A 13,839-nucleotide genomic window follows, 5' to 3' on the forward strand; every position below is an offset into this window, starting at 1 on the left:
CGTGGCAACCACATTTGCAACCACGAGGTTTATAAATGGGTTACTTGTCGGTAAATATTTGGACATACGCTTACTGTTTATGCATTCCAGTTAAATATCATGTGTCGTTGTTTTGGTTAATGTCTTACACGTAATGTTCGGTTTCTGGCAATAAATCTCGCTAGGATCTTTTAGCTTTAGGTCAGGAATAACCAACGCGGGCTTTTTCTTAGTGTTTCTTGAAATAGTAACGCGATAGTGATTCATACCAGATCGGGCCAGTGGCGCAATGGATAACGCGTCTGACTACGGATCAGAAGATTCTAGGTTCGACTCCTGGCTGGCTCGTGAAATCTTTTTGGTTTTGTAAAATTTAACTTTTGCTCTCCTGTTTGCTAAATGTGTTACAAGTTTAGTGGCTGCATTGAAGTAGCGAATGCCATTGATTCAAACATCTAAAACCATGTATAATGTATAATTATACATATATGAAAATTATAAGACCATGTATTGTCCACAAAGGTATTTTGCGTAAAAACTATATAATTGGGATACTTTAAAACCGGATAATATGTATAGATTATTATTTGGTATTGAACACCATATTTTCAACCTGTTTCATTTTCTGAGGCGCGAGGAGCCCGATGTTAAAATGTCCACCTTTAGAGTTTAAACAAACATGTTTGGGTTTGTTTTTTTTTTAAAGGTAACACAGTTGTTTTTTATTGTATTAATGCCGAATTATTAATTGTGTCACTTTTGGCTACTCTAATAAGGTAGGTTCTCTGTAGTAGTCTGATATATAATGAATAAATAAAAAACTGGGTCACATCCTGCAAGAAACACTATCTGTCTCTATGTGACAGATAAAAGGAGAAAGCCTCATATGATGAAGCACTCTTTCTGTCTCTTGGCTCTTTGCTCACATTTCTGAGAATCTGTGTGGTGTTGTGTCACGTGGACCATGAAGTTCTATGCAAAGCAGACTCTTTTCTGATATCAGTTTTACTCCTCTGTGTTATTGCAGATCTTCAGGGTAAGTAGGAGAAAACCTTTTTTAGGAAAATGACCGCTGTGACAACACTTAAATTATGTCTAATTTACGCCTTTGTATTTGTTTATCCTACATATAGTGCATGTTTTTCATTGTTTGTTTAAAAAACATCTGTTTAAATCTAGCACTAGTAATAAATCATCACTCAGTGGTATTATGACAATAATATGCATAATGCCGCAAATAAGAATGAGAACAATGTCTCTCTTTGAAAAAGATCCTAACAACATTATTTATTTAAATCGAAAGATATCAAACAATCATCACTCAGTGGTTTTATGACAATGACAGTCATAATAAACTGACCATTAAATATTACATGTACTTAATGTTAATCAGATTGTAGCTCAAAGAGGAATGAACAAAAAGTTGAGAGTTTTTTGTACCTATTCTAATCAGAGTGTGTGTCTGTAATCTGAGCAGCACAGCACCCTGACGGGTGAAAGAACACGTTTCCTATTGCATGCCATTCTGAACATGAATACAGCTTTGAAGCAGTGGTTTGCCACTTTCCCTTAATACTGAATTTATTTAAATAACACAGGTCAACATGTCATAATCATCACAGGTATTTTTATTTGGGATTTGTAGTTCTTTTCATGCTGATTTCAAATTTGGGTTTAATTTTTTGTCCAGTTATTTCAGTACCTTGCTCAAATATTTTCGCACCGCAAAAATGAAGGTGCATCAGCACAAAGACTGACAGACTCAAGAATAGTTTCTTCTCAAAAGCCACACTCAAGGTCACCTGGTCCAGCCCTAACTATATGCTTTAGCAAAAAGGAAAGTTTTAAGCCTAATCTTAAAAGTAGAGATAGTTTCTGTCTCCCAAATCCAAACTGGAAGCTGGTTCCACAGAAGAGGGGCCTGAAAGCTTTCCCTCCCATTCTACTTTTAAATACTCTAGGAACAACAAGTAGGCCTGCAGAGTGAGAGCAAAGTGCTCTAATAGGGTGATATGGTACTACAAGGTCATTAAGATAAGATGGGGCCTGATTATTTAAGACCTTGTATGTGAGGAGCAGGATTTTGAATTCAATTCTGGATTTAACAGGAAGCCAATGAAGGGAAGCCAAAAGGAGAAATATGCTCTCTCTTTCTAGTCCCTGTCAGTACTCTTGCTGCAGCATTTTGGATTAACTGAAGGCTTTTCAGTGAGTTTTTTGGACATCCTGATAATAATGAATTACAGTAGTCCAGCCTGGAAGTAATGAATGCATGAACTAGTTTTTTAGCGTCAGTGTCTAAATGAATATCAATTTTTACTAAAAGTAGCTGTAGATAATATTACATCTGTGGGATGATTATTGTTAATTTTTTCTCTAATGATTAAAATTTTAATTGTGAAGAAGTTCATGAAGTCATTACTAGTTAACAATAAAGGGATGGTTGGCTCAATATAGCTGACTTTTTGTCAGCCTGGCTACAGTGCTGAAGAGAAACCTGGGGTTGTTCTTTTTTTCTTCAATCAGTGATGAATAGTCAGATGTTCTGGCTTTGTGGAGGGCTTTCTTATAAAGCAACAAACTATTTCTCCAGGATAAATGATGATCTTCTAAATTTGTGACACGCCATTTCCTCTCCAGCTTACGAGTCATCTGCTTTAGGCTACGTGTTTGAGAATTATACCACAGAGTCAAATACTTCTGATTTGAGGCCTTAGTTTCCAGAGTCGTACGTAGTGAGGAGGTAAAATTATTAACAAGATATGACTCATGACTCCTTCTGTGATTGCTATAGGGCCACTGATGCGCTAGGAATGCACACACTTCAATGTTAGACTTTTTCTACGGTCTGTATATCATATCATCTTGTCATAAGTCTTTAATATTTTGGCATTACAGCAACAACCCCCTTTTCTTCATGTTGTGAGGAAAAGGCTCTGATCAAACTGAGGCATGATGGTGATAAAAGGTCATCTGCTTTCAAGACATTAATAAAAGTGTCTTATAAAAAGATGTTTCAGTCAAAAAATGCATTTTGTTGTATCAGCACTGGAGATGAGCACATTTCAGGCAACTTTGGCCTGCTGGACCAGGTTGAAGCTCTCAAGTGGATCCAGCAGCACATTCACAACTTTGGAGGAGACCCAGGATTAGTTACCATATTTGGAGAGTCTGCTGGTGGAGTGAGCGTGTCTCTTCTGGTAAGAATCTACAGTTAGAGAAACTTTATATAAACCTTTTCACTAATGTCTTCTACAATGTTTATTTGAAGCCTTTGATTTCTCCCTCAGCTATGTTCATGCTATCACATCTTTAACTTTTGTACATTTTACTCTCTTAAGGATCCAAATTTGAGATTTCAAGTAAATGTTGATGGACATTTCCTGACTAAACCTGTGGATGAGCTGTTTCGTAAACATGAACTCCATGCTGTTCCATTCATGACTGGTGTCAATAATGATGAAGGTGGATGGATACTTGCATCAGTAAGTGTTGCAGAAACTTCTGAATAAAGAGCCCAGTGGTTACAAACAGAACTTATGCCAGCAATTTTGAAACTTTAATAGTGGCTTTGTATTTTTTTTTTAGGTTTTTGCTCCCCAAAACTGGACAGAAGGACTAGATCAGGAATTTGTTTTGAACACAGTGTCCTTCTTCTACCCTAACGTAAGGCAGACACCACTTGATGTTACAATATTACTGTTCCCCTGACCTGCTCAAGCTTCTTTGATTGATGTGTTGCTTATTTCTTTAAGCCTAAAGCAGCATTTATCAGCAATGTGATAGCTGATGAATATATCGGAAATGGTGACGACTGTTTGAAAAACAGAGATGGGTACACTGAGATGCTTGGAGATTTGTTTTTCACCATTCCAGCGATTAAAGCTGCTAATGCTCACAGAGGTAATTTAATTTGTTTAATGAAAGATTATACAAATTTGTTTAAAACCCAACACTTGATGTTTACTGTTACACACGTTCATTAACAAATATCACACACATTCGTCTAAGTATAGATGCAGGTGCTCCTGTATACCTGTATGAGTACCAACATCCTCCCAAATTCCTGCAGCAGAAAAGGCCGAGCTTTGTTGGGACTGACCACGGAGATGAAATGTTTACAGTTTTTGAACTTTGCTTCACAACTACCCATGTAAAATTAGCCGGTAAGAATTCTCTGTAAAAATCTCTGTCTCAAAACAGTACTGCATTTGTTTTGTTTTCCCCGTGTTTGAAAAATATGTTTTGCAACATGATCGTTTTAGATCCGTGCCCTGAGAATGCGGAACAGTTGAGCAAGATCATGATGAGCTAATTGGGGAACTTTGCTCGCACAGGGTAGGAATTTCCAACTATTGTAAATTTCACATTTCACACATTTAATAACTGAATAACAAATGTATGTGTGTTCAGATCTCCTGATGGGCAAAACCTTGTCCACTGGCCTAAGTATGAAGCAGAAGAAAAGTACCTGGCGATTGGTTTAAAAAAGCAGGTAACTGCTCAGCACCTGAAGAAGGAGCGCTTTGTCTTCCTGACTCAGACGGTCCCAGAGAAGATCAAACAGCATGAGGAAAATGCAGAACGCAGCGATTTGTTGTCACATCTCTTTTGTCTTTTATATAGTTTTAAAAAATAATCCAGCCCGTTCTCATTCCCGAGGCGTTGCAGCATCAGACCAAGCAACGATTCAGTTTTCAGATACTGCAAAATATTAGTTAGTATGGACCAACAGTGTCTCTTTACTAATCCTGTGTGTTTTTTTTAAATGTCAGTCTTATTGGATATACAATCCTAAACACAGATATGTAAAATAATCTGTTGCAATGACAACAGTAGTTTGATGATGGGTACACCAATGCATTTTTTTACATGTAACTGTGGAACTGAAATAAAATAGGAGTGAATATATGCAATAGTATCAGCATCAGCAAAAAATCTATTTCATTCAGTTTAGTTTTACTCAATACTTTTCAAATTATCCCCATCCCACCAGTTGGGCCCGCCCCAAAGAAACAATGGTTTATACTGACTGTGACAAACAAAGTTAATTTATTTCTCTGTATTGTGTAATACAGAATGTTGCATAAACAGAAATGTATTAGGTTAGAATCAAAATGTAAATCATATAGATATATATAAACATGTGGTCTTTTTGAGCTTTTTTTAATTACTAAAGTAAGACACAAAGCTAAACAAAAAAATGAATCAATGTTTCAACACCCTATAATGATATGAAATATTTATATAAGCAGTCTTACCCAAAATTGGTAGACAGCTGTTTTATGTATAATTCATTATATTGTCCATATAATGGTACACTTGTAGTAAAATAAACCTTATCACTACATATCATAGCATAACATGTAGCTATATCTCTCATGGTCAATATTCAATTCAATTCAATTTTATTTATATAGCGCCAAATCACAACAAATGTCGCCTCAAGGCGCTTCATAGATACAGAGAGAAGCCCAACAATCATATGACCCCCTATGAGCAAGCACTTTGGCGACAGTGGGAAGGAAAAACTCCCTTTTAACAGGAAGAAACCTCCGGCAGAACCAGGCTCAGGGAGGGGCGGCCATCTGCTGCGACCGGTTGGGGTGAGAGAAGGAAGACAGGATAAAAGACATGCTGTGGAAGAGAGACAGAGATTAATAACAGATACGATTCAATACAGAGAGGTCTGTTAACACATAGTGAGTGAGAAAGGTGACTGGAAAGGAAAAACTCAATGCATCATGGGAATCCCCCGGCAGCCTACATCTATTGCAGCATAACTAAGGGAGGATTCAGGGTCACCTGGTCCAGCCCTAACTATATGCTTTAGCAAAAAGGAAAGTTTTAAGCCTAATCTTAAAAGTAGAGATAGTGTCTGTCTCCCGAATCCAAACTGGAAGCTGGTTCCACAGAAGAGGGGCCTGAAAACTGAAGGCTCTCCCTCCCATTCTACTTTTAAATACTCTAGGAACAACAAGTAGGCCTGCAGAGCGGGAGCGAAGTGCTCTAATAGGGTGATATGGTACTACAAGGTCATTAAGATAAGATGGGGCCTGATTATTTAAGACCTTGTATGTGAGGAGCAGGATTTTGAATTCAATTCTGGATTTAACAGGAAGCCAATGAAGGGAAGCCAAAACAGGAGAAATATGCTCTCTCTTTCTAGTCCCTGTCAGTACTCTTGCTGCAGCATTTTGGATTAACTGAAGGCTTTTCAGTGAGTTTTTTGGACATCCTGATAATAATGAATTGCAATATAAATAGAAAATCTACAAGGAATAGGATTGCAGGTATAAAGCAAGGCAAACATTGTGTAAGCTATTAAAACATCTCATGGCATTTACAAAGTGAAGTTTTGCTTTGAGACTAATAACTGAAGTGCTTAAGCTGTACAACTGGGATACTTTAAATTCAGATTATCATTAGTTGGATACATTTAATTTCAATTTTTAAAAAGGAATTCTTTCGCTTTAGGAAGTATTAGGTGTGAAAATTTGTTTTTCTTATTTTGGTTATCTGATCCAGTTTTAAAGAAGAAAATAATGGCAAAAAACCCAGTAAGAATGTTCTCTAAAGTTTGTTGCAGAGTTTACTCCTTTTCTCCTTCACAAAATTCAATGTTTCAATGTGGAGCTGTCACAAACTGGAGGAAATCTCTGCCAACTGACTTACTGTTAATTGATTTCATATGATATTAATACCATTCCATGTCAGTGTTTTGGGGTAAATCTTCTGCTACCATTACAAACATTAATCTTTGTCTTATCCCCCCTTTTGATTTCAAACCTTGAATGTGAATGTTGACCTAAATGTACTAAGCCATTTATTACATTCTGATTAACCTGAGGAACATATGTCTGCAACCAAAGCGAGGCAGAGTTTTTATTATGAAAAGTTGATCAACACAAAGGCTTTATAAAAATCCATAATTAAAATAAATCCCCCTTCATTAAATAAAGCACTGTAGTCAAGCAGGTCTAAAACAAAGAAGTAGAAGGTGTTCTGGACACACTTCACTGTATGGTTGGACTTTAGTCCCGTGTCAAACTGAATGAATCACGTCACATCCTGTAAGAGCTGTTTCCCTATGTGAAAGAGAAAAGGAAAAAGCTTAATAAGAGGAAGCACTCTCTCTGTCTGTTGGCTTTTTGGCTCACATCTCTGAGAATCTGCCTGGTTTCGTAATCCAGAGTCGACCATGAAGTTCCATGTGCAGCAGACTTTCTGCTTCTTGATGTCTGTTTTATTCCTCTGTGTTGTTGCAGACCTTCAGGGTGAGAAGGAGAAAACAGTTCTTTGCAAAATGACCTTTGTCACAACACTTAAGTTATGTGTAATTTATGCTTTTGTGTTTGTGTATCGTACAGGCAGTGCATGTTTTTATTACACGAGTCTCTCTTTGAAAAATATCTGCATAAATCTGGCAGCTGCAATCAATCATCCCTGAGTGGTATTATGACAGTAATAATTATAATAAAAACAGAAGCAGTTCGGACCACACTGTTAATTTCATTACACTGTAGCTCTATATTAGACATGATTTGAAATATAATGAACATAAGGTTAACTTTACGCTGCACCTGCACTTCGTTCAAAGGTGAAAGATTGGAGATAACCAGGCTAGGTGTGCTGATAGGAGAGGATTGAAGATAAACTTTTCAGTAGGACAGGGTGCAAGTGTTATTAAGCAAATTTCTTTTTTGCTGACTTCATGCTGTTAAAGACTAAATGAAGTATTGCAGTGACTGTGAATAAACAGAAACAGATCTCATGCTCAACTCTGCTTTTTTACCAGGATAATTGTAGACACCACCCAACAAAGAATGTTTATGGTAAAAATAAATAAATAAATTAGCAAGTAGCCTTTTTCAAATTAACGATGCCACATCACAGCTGGTTAGATTATTTAAATGTCTGGTTTAAACCAAAACATTATCATTTAGTGCTTTAGTTAGCGCCCTCACTATAAAGATGGGGATTAATTGTCCAGAGCAAAAGCTAAACTTTTCCCTTGATTTCTAAAAGTATTCAGCAGTTTGAGATGTTTCCTTGATACTGAATTTATTTACACAATTGACCAGTTAATAAAATTTCTGACTTTTTTCTCTTGTGATCACCTACATGATATAGTCTTTTACTTCTTTCACATGGCTTCATATGACTGTATCACATATAGTCTTCATAAAAATAAGGTGCTGCCAGGATTCAAATATTGAATATTTTGAGGAATTTAGTTAGTGCTTTTTCTCTAAGTATTTTTAAACCATTCATCAAATTGTTGACTAGTTTTTCTTTTGATAACGTTACCAGAACCAGATATTGCATATTTTGAGAAATTTGGTATGTCAGTTATAATTTCAAAGCAAGTTTGAATGGGAGATTAAATTTTTTTTAAATATAACGTTTTATGTTATGATTCTCACTGATTTCTAATATCCTGACAGCACCTGTAGTCCACACAAAAATCGGGAGCCTGAAAGGTGAGTATGTGAGTGTGAAAGGGAAGGAGACTGGCGTCCATGCCTACCTGGGTGTCCCATTTGCCAAACCACCCCTCGGCCCTTCCTTGAGACTGGCTCCACCTCAGCCTGTAGGAGGATGGGAAGGAGTAAGAGATGCCACTAAACAGCCACCAATGTAAGAAATGTGTGCTTCAACACACTTTGAAAAATGATTGGCTTTATTTGTATCATTAACATTGTCTCTCTTTAAGGTGCATTCAGTCTAAAGAAGCTGTTTTGGATCTGCTTGATAAACTCGGTGCACTGCTGGCAGAAATACCAGACATCTCTGAAGACTGCCTTTACCTCAACATTTACACTCCTGCAAACAGAGCTAAAAATGCCAAGCTCCCAGTAAGAACCTTTTGCTGTAGATTATGAGGGATGCCTAATCACAGTCTCAATAAAGACACCCATCTTTAGAACTCAATTGTACATGTTATCATCTAAAATGTAAACTTAAGTGTTTTTGTTTGTTTAACGTTTACATTTATGAAGATTAGTTATTGTAGCTTGACTGAGACTCCAAAAGATCCTCTAATCTTTGACGGAATGCTCTTTTATTGTTCTGTCCAGGTCATGGTCTGGATCCATGGTGGGGGCTTTGTGATGGGATCAGCTTCAACATATGATGGCTCTGCCTTGGCTGCTTACCAGGACGTGGTTGTGGTTCTGATCCAGTATCGCTTGGGACTTCTGGGTTTTCTCAGGTAAATAAACTCGATCCATCAATAATCTCTCCAACAGGTCGGCCCCAGCTGCCTCCTCCCAGTGGGAGACTGTGAGTACAGATCGCCTCACCCAGGAGGTGTCCAGGAGGCATCCTAATCAGATGTCTGAACCACCTTAACTCAAACTCCTTTAGATGTGGAGCAGTAGCGGCTCTACTCTGAGCCCCTCCCGAATGGCCAAACTCCTCACCCCATCTCTAAGAGAGAGGCCAGTCACCCTTGGGAGAAAGCTCATTGCCACAGCACCAATCTGTCCATAAAAATTATGAACAGAATCTGTGATAAATGCAGCTCTGGTGGAGTCCAGTACACATGAGGAACAATTCCGATTTATTGCCAGCATTGCAAACCAAGCGCTTGCAACAGTTGTATAAGGACAGAATGAATAAAAACAACGGGACTGACACCCCATACTCCTGAAGCATCTCACACAAGATATACTCTTACAGACACAATCAAATGCCTTCTCCAAGTCCACACAACAAATGTAGGCTGGTTGGACGAACTCCCCTACACCCCACCATATCCTTGAGATGATAAAGAGCTGTGTTCCGCACCCAGGAGGAAAACCACATTGTTCCTCCTGTACTAGAAGTTTGACTAACTCACAGACTCCTCTTTCCAGCAGCCTGGCATAGGATTTTCTGTGGAGGCTGAGGAGTGTGATTCCCATATAGTTGAGTACACCCTCTTATCCCCCTTCTTGAAGATGGGAAGCACAACCCAGGTCTGCCAATTCAGAGGTACAGCCCCAGATCTGAACGCAACACTGTAGAGGCATCTCAACCAAGATAGCCCTACAACATCCACATCATTAAGGAACTCAGGGTGAACCTCATCCACCCCAGGGGACCTACCACCAAGGAGTTGTTTAACTGCTTCAGTAACCTCGCTCCTGGTTATGCATGAGTTTCCCCCCTTGTCACAAGACTCTGCTACTGCTACAGGAGATGTGTCCGTGAGACTAAGGAGGTCCCCGAAGTATGCCTTCTACTGTCTGACAATATCTTCCGTCAAAGTCAGCAGCACTCCACCCACACTATACACAGTGTTGGTAAAGCTCCTGTCCAGTATACTGGTTCCAGAGCCCAAGATATGCATTGAGGTGAGCCTGACTTTATCTGTCTGGTACCTCTCAATCTCACACAATATGTCAGGCTCCTTCCCCAATACAGGCGATGTTTCATGTCTCCATCGCCAGCCTCAGTAGACAGGCATCGGTCTGCCAGGGTCTCTACCCTTGGCCACCACTGGCACACATTGCACCAAACCCCTACGGTGCCTCCCATGTCCCTTCTTCAGGCCGCCCCAGGCTGGCCCCATGTGCTGAGGCCCAGCCCCCAGGTTCCCACCATCAGGTGCCATCCCCAAGCCTGGCTCCAGGGTGGGGCCCCAGTAACCCAATCCCAGGCAGGGTAAACTGTTGGCTTTATTTATCACAGTGTATAAACATAGCTTAATAATTTTTTTATTCCCTTACCATGTCACTCAGCTTCAACAAATATGTGGAAGTGGGATATGCTACTTTTGCCCAACTGGAAATAATGAGATCCAGTAGCGAGTTTCAGTAGTGAGTTACTGGCAGGAGCTGGTAGTGCCAGTAAACCTACAATAGAAACCTACAATAGAATTGTCTTGTGAAAAGATATTTCATTTAGGAAAAATACATTATAAAAATAACATTTTGTTCTATCAGCACTGGAGATGAGCACATTTCAGGGAACTTTGGCCTGCTGGACCAGGTTGAAGCTCTCAAGTGGATCCAGCAGCACATTCACAACTTTGGAGGAGACCCAGGATTAGTTACCATATTTGGAGAGTCTGCTGGTGGAGTGAGCGTGTCTCTTCTGGTAAGAATCTACAGTTAGAGGAACTTTATATAAACCTTTTCACTCTAGAACAAAAATTAATATTTGATGTGTTACTTGAATCACCAGCTCCTGTCACCACTGTCTGATGGGCTGTTTCACCGTGCTATTGCTGAGAGCGGCACAGCTGCAATGAATGTACTTATGACAAATGATCCTCTACCAATGGCGCAGGTTAATTATCCATATTCATCTTTTTGGAGGGTTAAACATTTTTGTTGCACAATAATGAGAATATTAAAATGGATTTGTTTTGACAAATATTTGACATTCATATTATACATTTCACCTCAGGCAGTTGCAAATGCATCTGGCTGCAGTCTTGAAAGCACAAAGAAGATCAGTGACTGCATGAGAAACCTTGATATTGATACTATAGTGGGTTTTACACAGGTGAGGTAAAGGGTGCAAACATGATACAGAATGATTATTATGTCTTCTACAATATTTCTTTGAAGCCTTTGATTTCTCCCTCAGCTATGTTCATGCTATCACATCTTTCACTTTTGTACATTTTATTTTCTCTTAAGGATCCAACATTAAGATTTCGAGTAAATGTTGATGGACATTTCCTGACTAAACCTGTGGATGAGCTGTTTCGTAAACATGAACTCCATGCTGTTCCATTCATGACTGGTGTCAATAATGATGAAGGTGGATGGATACTTGCATCAGTAAGTGTCACAGGAACATGTAAATAAAAAGCTCCATGATCTCAATGTAGTTTGTTGTTGTTTTGTAATGTTGAAAGAAAAAATGTAATTTGGCTTGGTATTTCCTTAGTTTTTTGCTCCCCAAAACTGGACAGAAGGACTAGATCGGGAATTAGTTTTGAACATGGTTTCCTTCTTCTACCCTGACGTAAGGCAGACACCACTTGATGTTACAATATTACTGTTCCCCGACCTGCTCAAGCTTCTTTGACTGATGTGTTGCTTATTTCTTTAAGCCTAAAGCAGCATTTATCAGAGATGTGATAGCTGATGAATATATCGGAAATGGTGACGACCGTGTGAAAAACAGAGATGGGTACACTGAGATGCTTGGAGATTTGTTTTTCACCATTCCAGCGATTAAAGCTGCTAATGCTCACAGAGGTAATTTAATTTGTTTAATGAAAGATTATACAAATTTGTTTAAAACCCAACACTTGATGTTTACTGTTACACACGTTCATTAACAAATATCACACACAGATGGAACGCCTGTTATGCTTTGGGAAATGCTTTCAGAAACCCCGCCTTGCCGCTAGACTCAGCTGCCTGGTCTCACGAAGCGTTCTCTGCGCTCTGCCATGTTGTTACTTCCTGTAAGAACTTTAAAGTGCGTCTAATGCAAGTCTAATTCTAGATGCAGGTGCTCCTGTATACCTGTATGAGTACCAACATCCTCCCAAATTCCTGCAGCAGAAAAGGCCGAGCTTTGTTGGGACTGACCATGCAGATGAAACTTTTACAGTTTTGGGATTTTGCTTCACAACTACCCATGTTAGGTTATCTGGTAAGACTTTATAAAAAACTCTGCCTTAGTGCTCGATCTGTTTTGTTTTGTTGATTGAAAAATGTTTTGCAACATGATCGTTTTAGATCCGTGCCCTGAGGATGAGGAACAGTTGAGCAAGATCATGATGAGCTACTGGGGGAACTTTGCTCGCACAGGGTAGGAATTTCCAACTGTTGTAAATTTCACACTTCACACATTTAATAACTGAATAACAAATGTATGTGTGTTTAGATCTCCTGATGGGCACAACCTTGTCCACTGGCCAAAGTATGGAGCAGAAGAAAAGTACCTGGCGATTGGTTTAAAAAAGCAGGTAACTGCTCAGCACCTGAAGAAGGAGCGCTTTGTCTTCCTGACTCAGACCGTCCCCGAGAAGATCAAACAGCATGAGGAAAATGCAGAACGCAGCGAGCTGTAGAAAACTCACATCTGGTCTCTGCTGCATCAGTTTTAAAGTAATTAGACTAAACCAGGGGTAGGCAAATTTAGGCCTCAAGTGCTGGTGTCCTGCAGGTTTTAGATGTGTCCTTGATCCAACACAGCTGATGCAAATGGTCAAATGACCCCCTCAACATGTCTTGAAGTTCTTCAGAGGCCTGCTAATGAACTAATGATTTGATTTAGGTGTGTTGACCCAGGGGGACATCTAAAACTTGCAGGACATGAGCCCTGGAGGCCTGGAGTTGGCTACCCCTGGACTAAACCATAATTCCCTTATCAAAAGGTCTTGTGAGGACCATCCATATTCTAATATGACTTTTTTTTTTTTCAATTAATTGAATCCAGGGTATCAGGGTATTTTAAATCTAGTACTGTAAACATAAGTTTTGTAAAACATTTATGAAATAAAAAGTTTTGACAAACCATTTTTTTGCAGCATTTTGTTTGTTTGTGACCTGTGCTTCTTTTACCTGAAAACTTAGCACTCCATTCCCTCAAACATCCTTTCAGATTAATGAGATAAAACTTTATTAATCCCTCAGGTGGGTTCCTCCCGGAAAATTCAGTTCAGTTTTTTCTTACATTTTCTCTTGTGTGCATTCAACCTTCAGAAGTCCTCCCGAGCAACTGTGTCAACACCTCTGTATCTGTGTGGGTCATGAGAAATGCAATGCAAGCAAAAACAACTGCACTTGTATTAATTACTGTATCATAGTTCAAGAGCCTGTGACACAGCATGCGCTCATATGAATAAACCTGTAACCAAATTCACATTTTGAGCTTTTCAGACAGGCAGACGAAAAAAAAGGATTG

At 39.0% G+C, this 13,839-nt stretch overlaps 1 protein-coding gene, 1 non-coding gene and 1 pseudogene across 2 annotated transcripts; all 3 read left to right on the top strand.

The window, feature by feature from the left end:
* The first annotated feature begins 254 nt into the window (after window positions 1-254).
* Window positions 255-327, top strand: trnar-acg (transfer RNA arginine (anticodon ACG)). Its single transcript has one exon. It is a non-coding gene; the product is annotated as a tRNA-Arg (tRNA).
* Window positions 269-4,618, top strand: LOC148101910 (liver carboxylesterase-like; annotated as a pseudogene).
* Window positions 4,619-7,090: 2,472 nt separating this feature from the next.
* Window positions 7,091-13,389, top strand: LOC118454072 (fatty acyl-CoA hydrolase precursor, medium chain-like). Its single transcript, XM_087842972.1, has 13 exons — window positions 7,091-7,256; window positions 8,427-8,619; window positions 8,696-8,837; window positions 9,060-9,193; window positions 10,911-11,064; window positions 11,152-11,256; window positions 11,377-11,475; window positions 11,613-11,756; window positions 11,866-11,943; window positions 12,032-12,179; window positions 12,433-12,582; window positions 12,669-12,741; window positions 12,817-13,389. The coding sequence occupies exons 1-13, from the start codon at window positions 7,181-7,183 to the stop codon at window positions 13,001-13,003; spliced, it is 1,683 nt and encodes a 560-aa protein (XP_087699098.1). The 5' UTR covers window positions 7,091-7,180; the 3' UTR covers window positions 13,004-13,389.
* Window positions 13,390-13,839: the final 450 nt, after the last annotated feature.

Source organism: Neolamprologus brichardi, chromosome 7, assembly GCF_056152115.1.
Source record: "Neolamprologus brichardi isolate AB-2024 chromosome 7, ASM5615211v1, whole genome shotgun sequence".
Taxonomy (NCBI): domain Eukaryota; kingdom Metazoa; phylum Chordata; class Actinopteri; order Cichliformes; family Cichlidae; genus Neolamprologus; species Neolamprologus brichardi.

Bases quoted from the DNA above. Each gene is read 5' to 3' on its own strand.
- LOC118454072 (XM_087842972.1), top strand. From the start codon at position 7,181: ATGAAGTTCCATGTGCAGCAGACTTTCTGCTTCTTGATGTCTGTTTTA. The intron at 9,194-10,910 runs GTAAATAAACTC...TTGTTCTATCAG, and splicing joins GGACTTCTGGGTTTTCTCAG to CACTGGAGATGAGCACATTT. The intron at 12,180-12,432 runs GTAATTTAATTT...GTCTAATTCTAG, and splicing joins AGCTGCTAATGCTCACAGAG to ATGCAGGTGCTCCTGTATAC.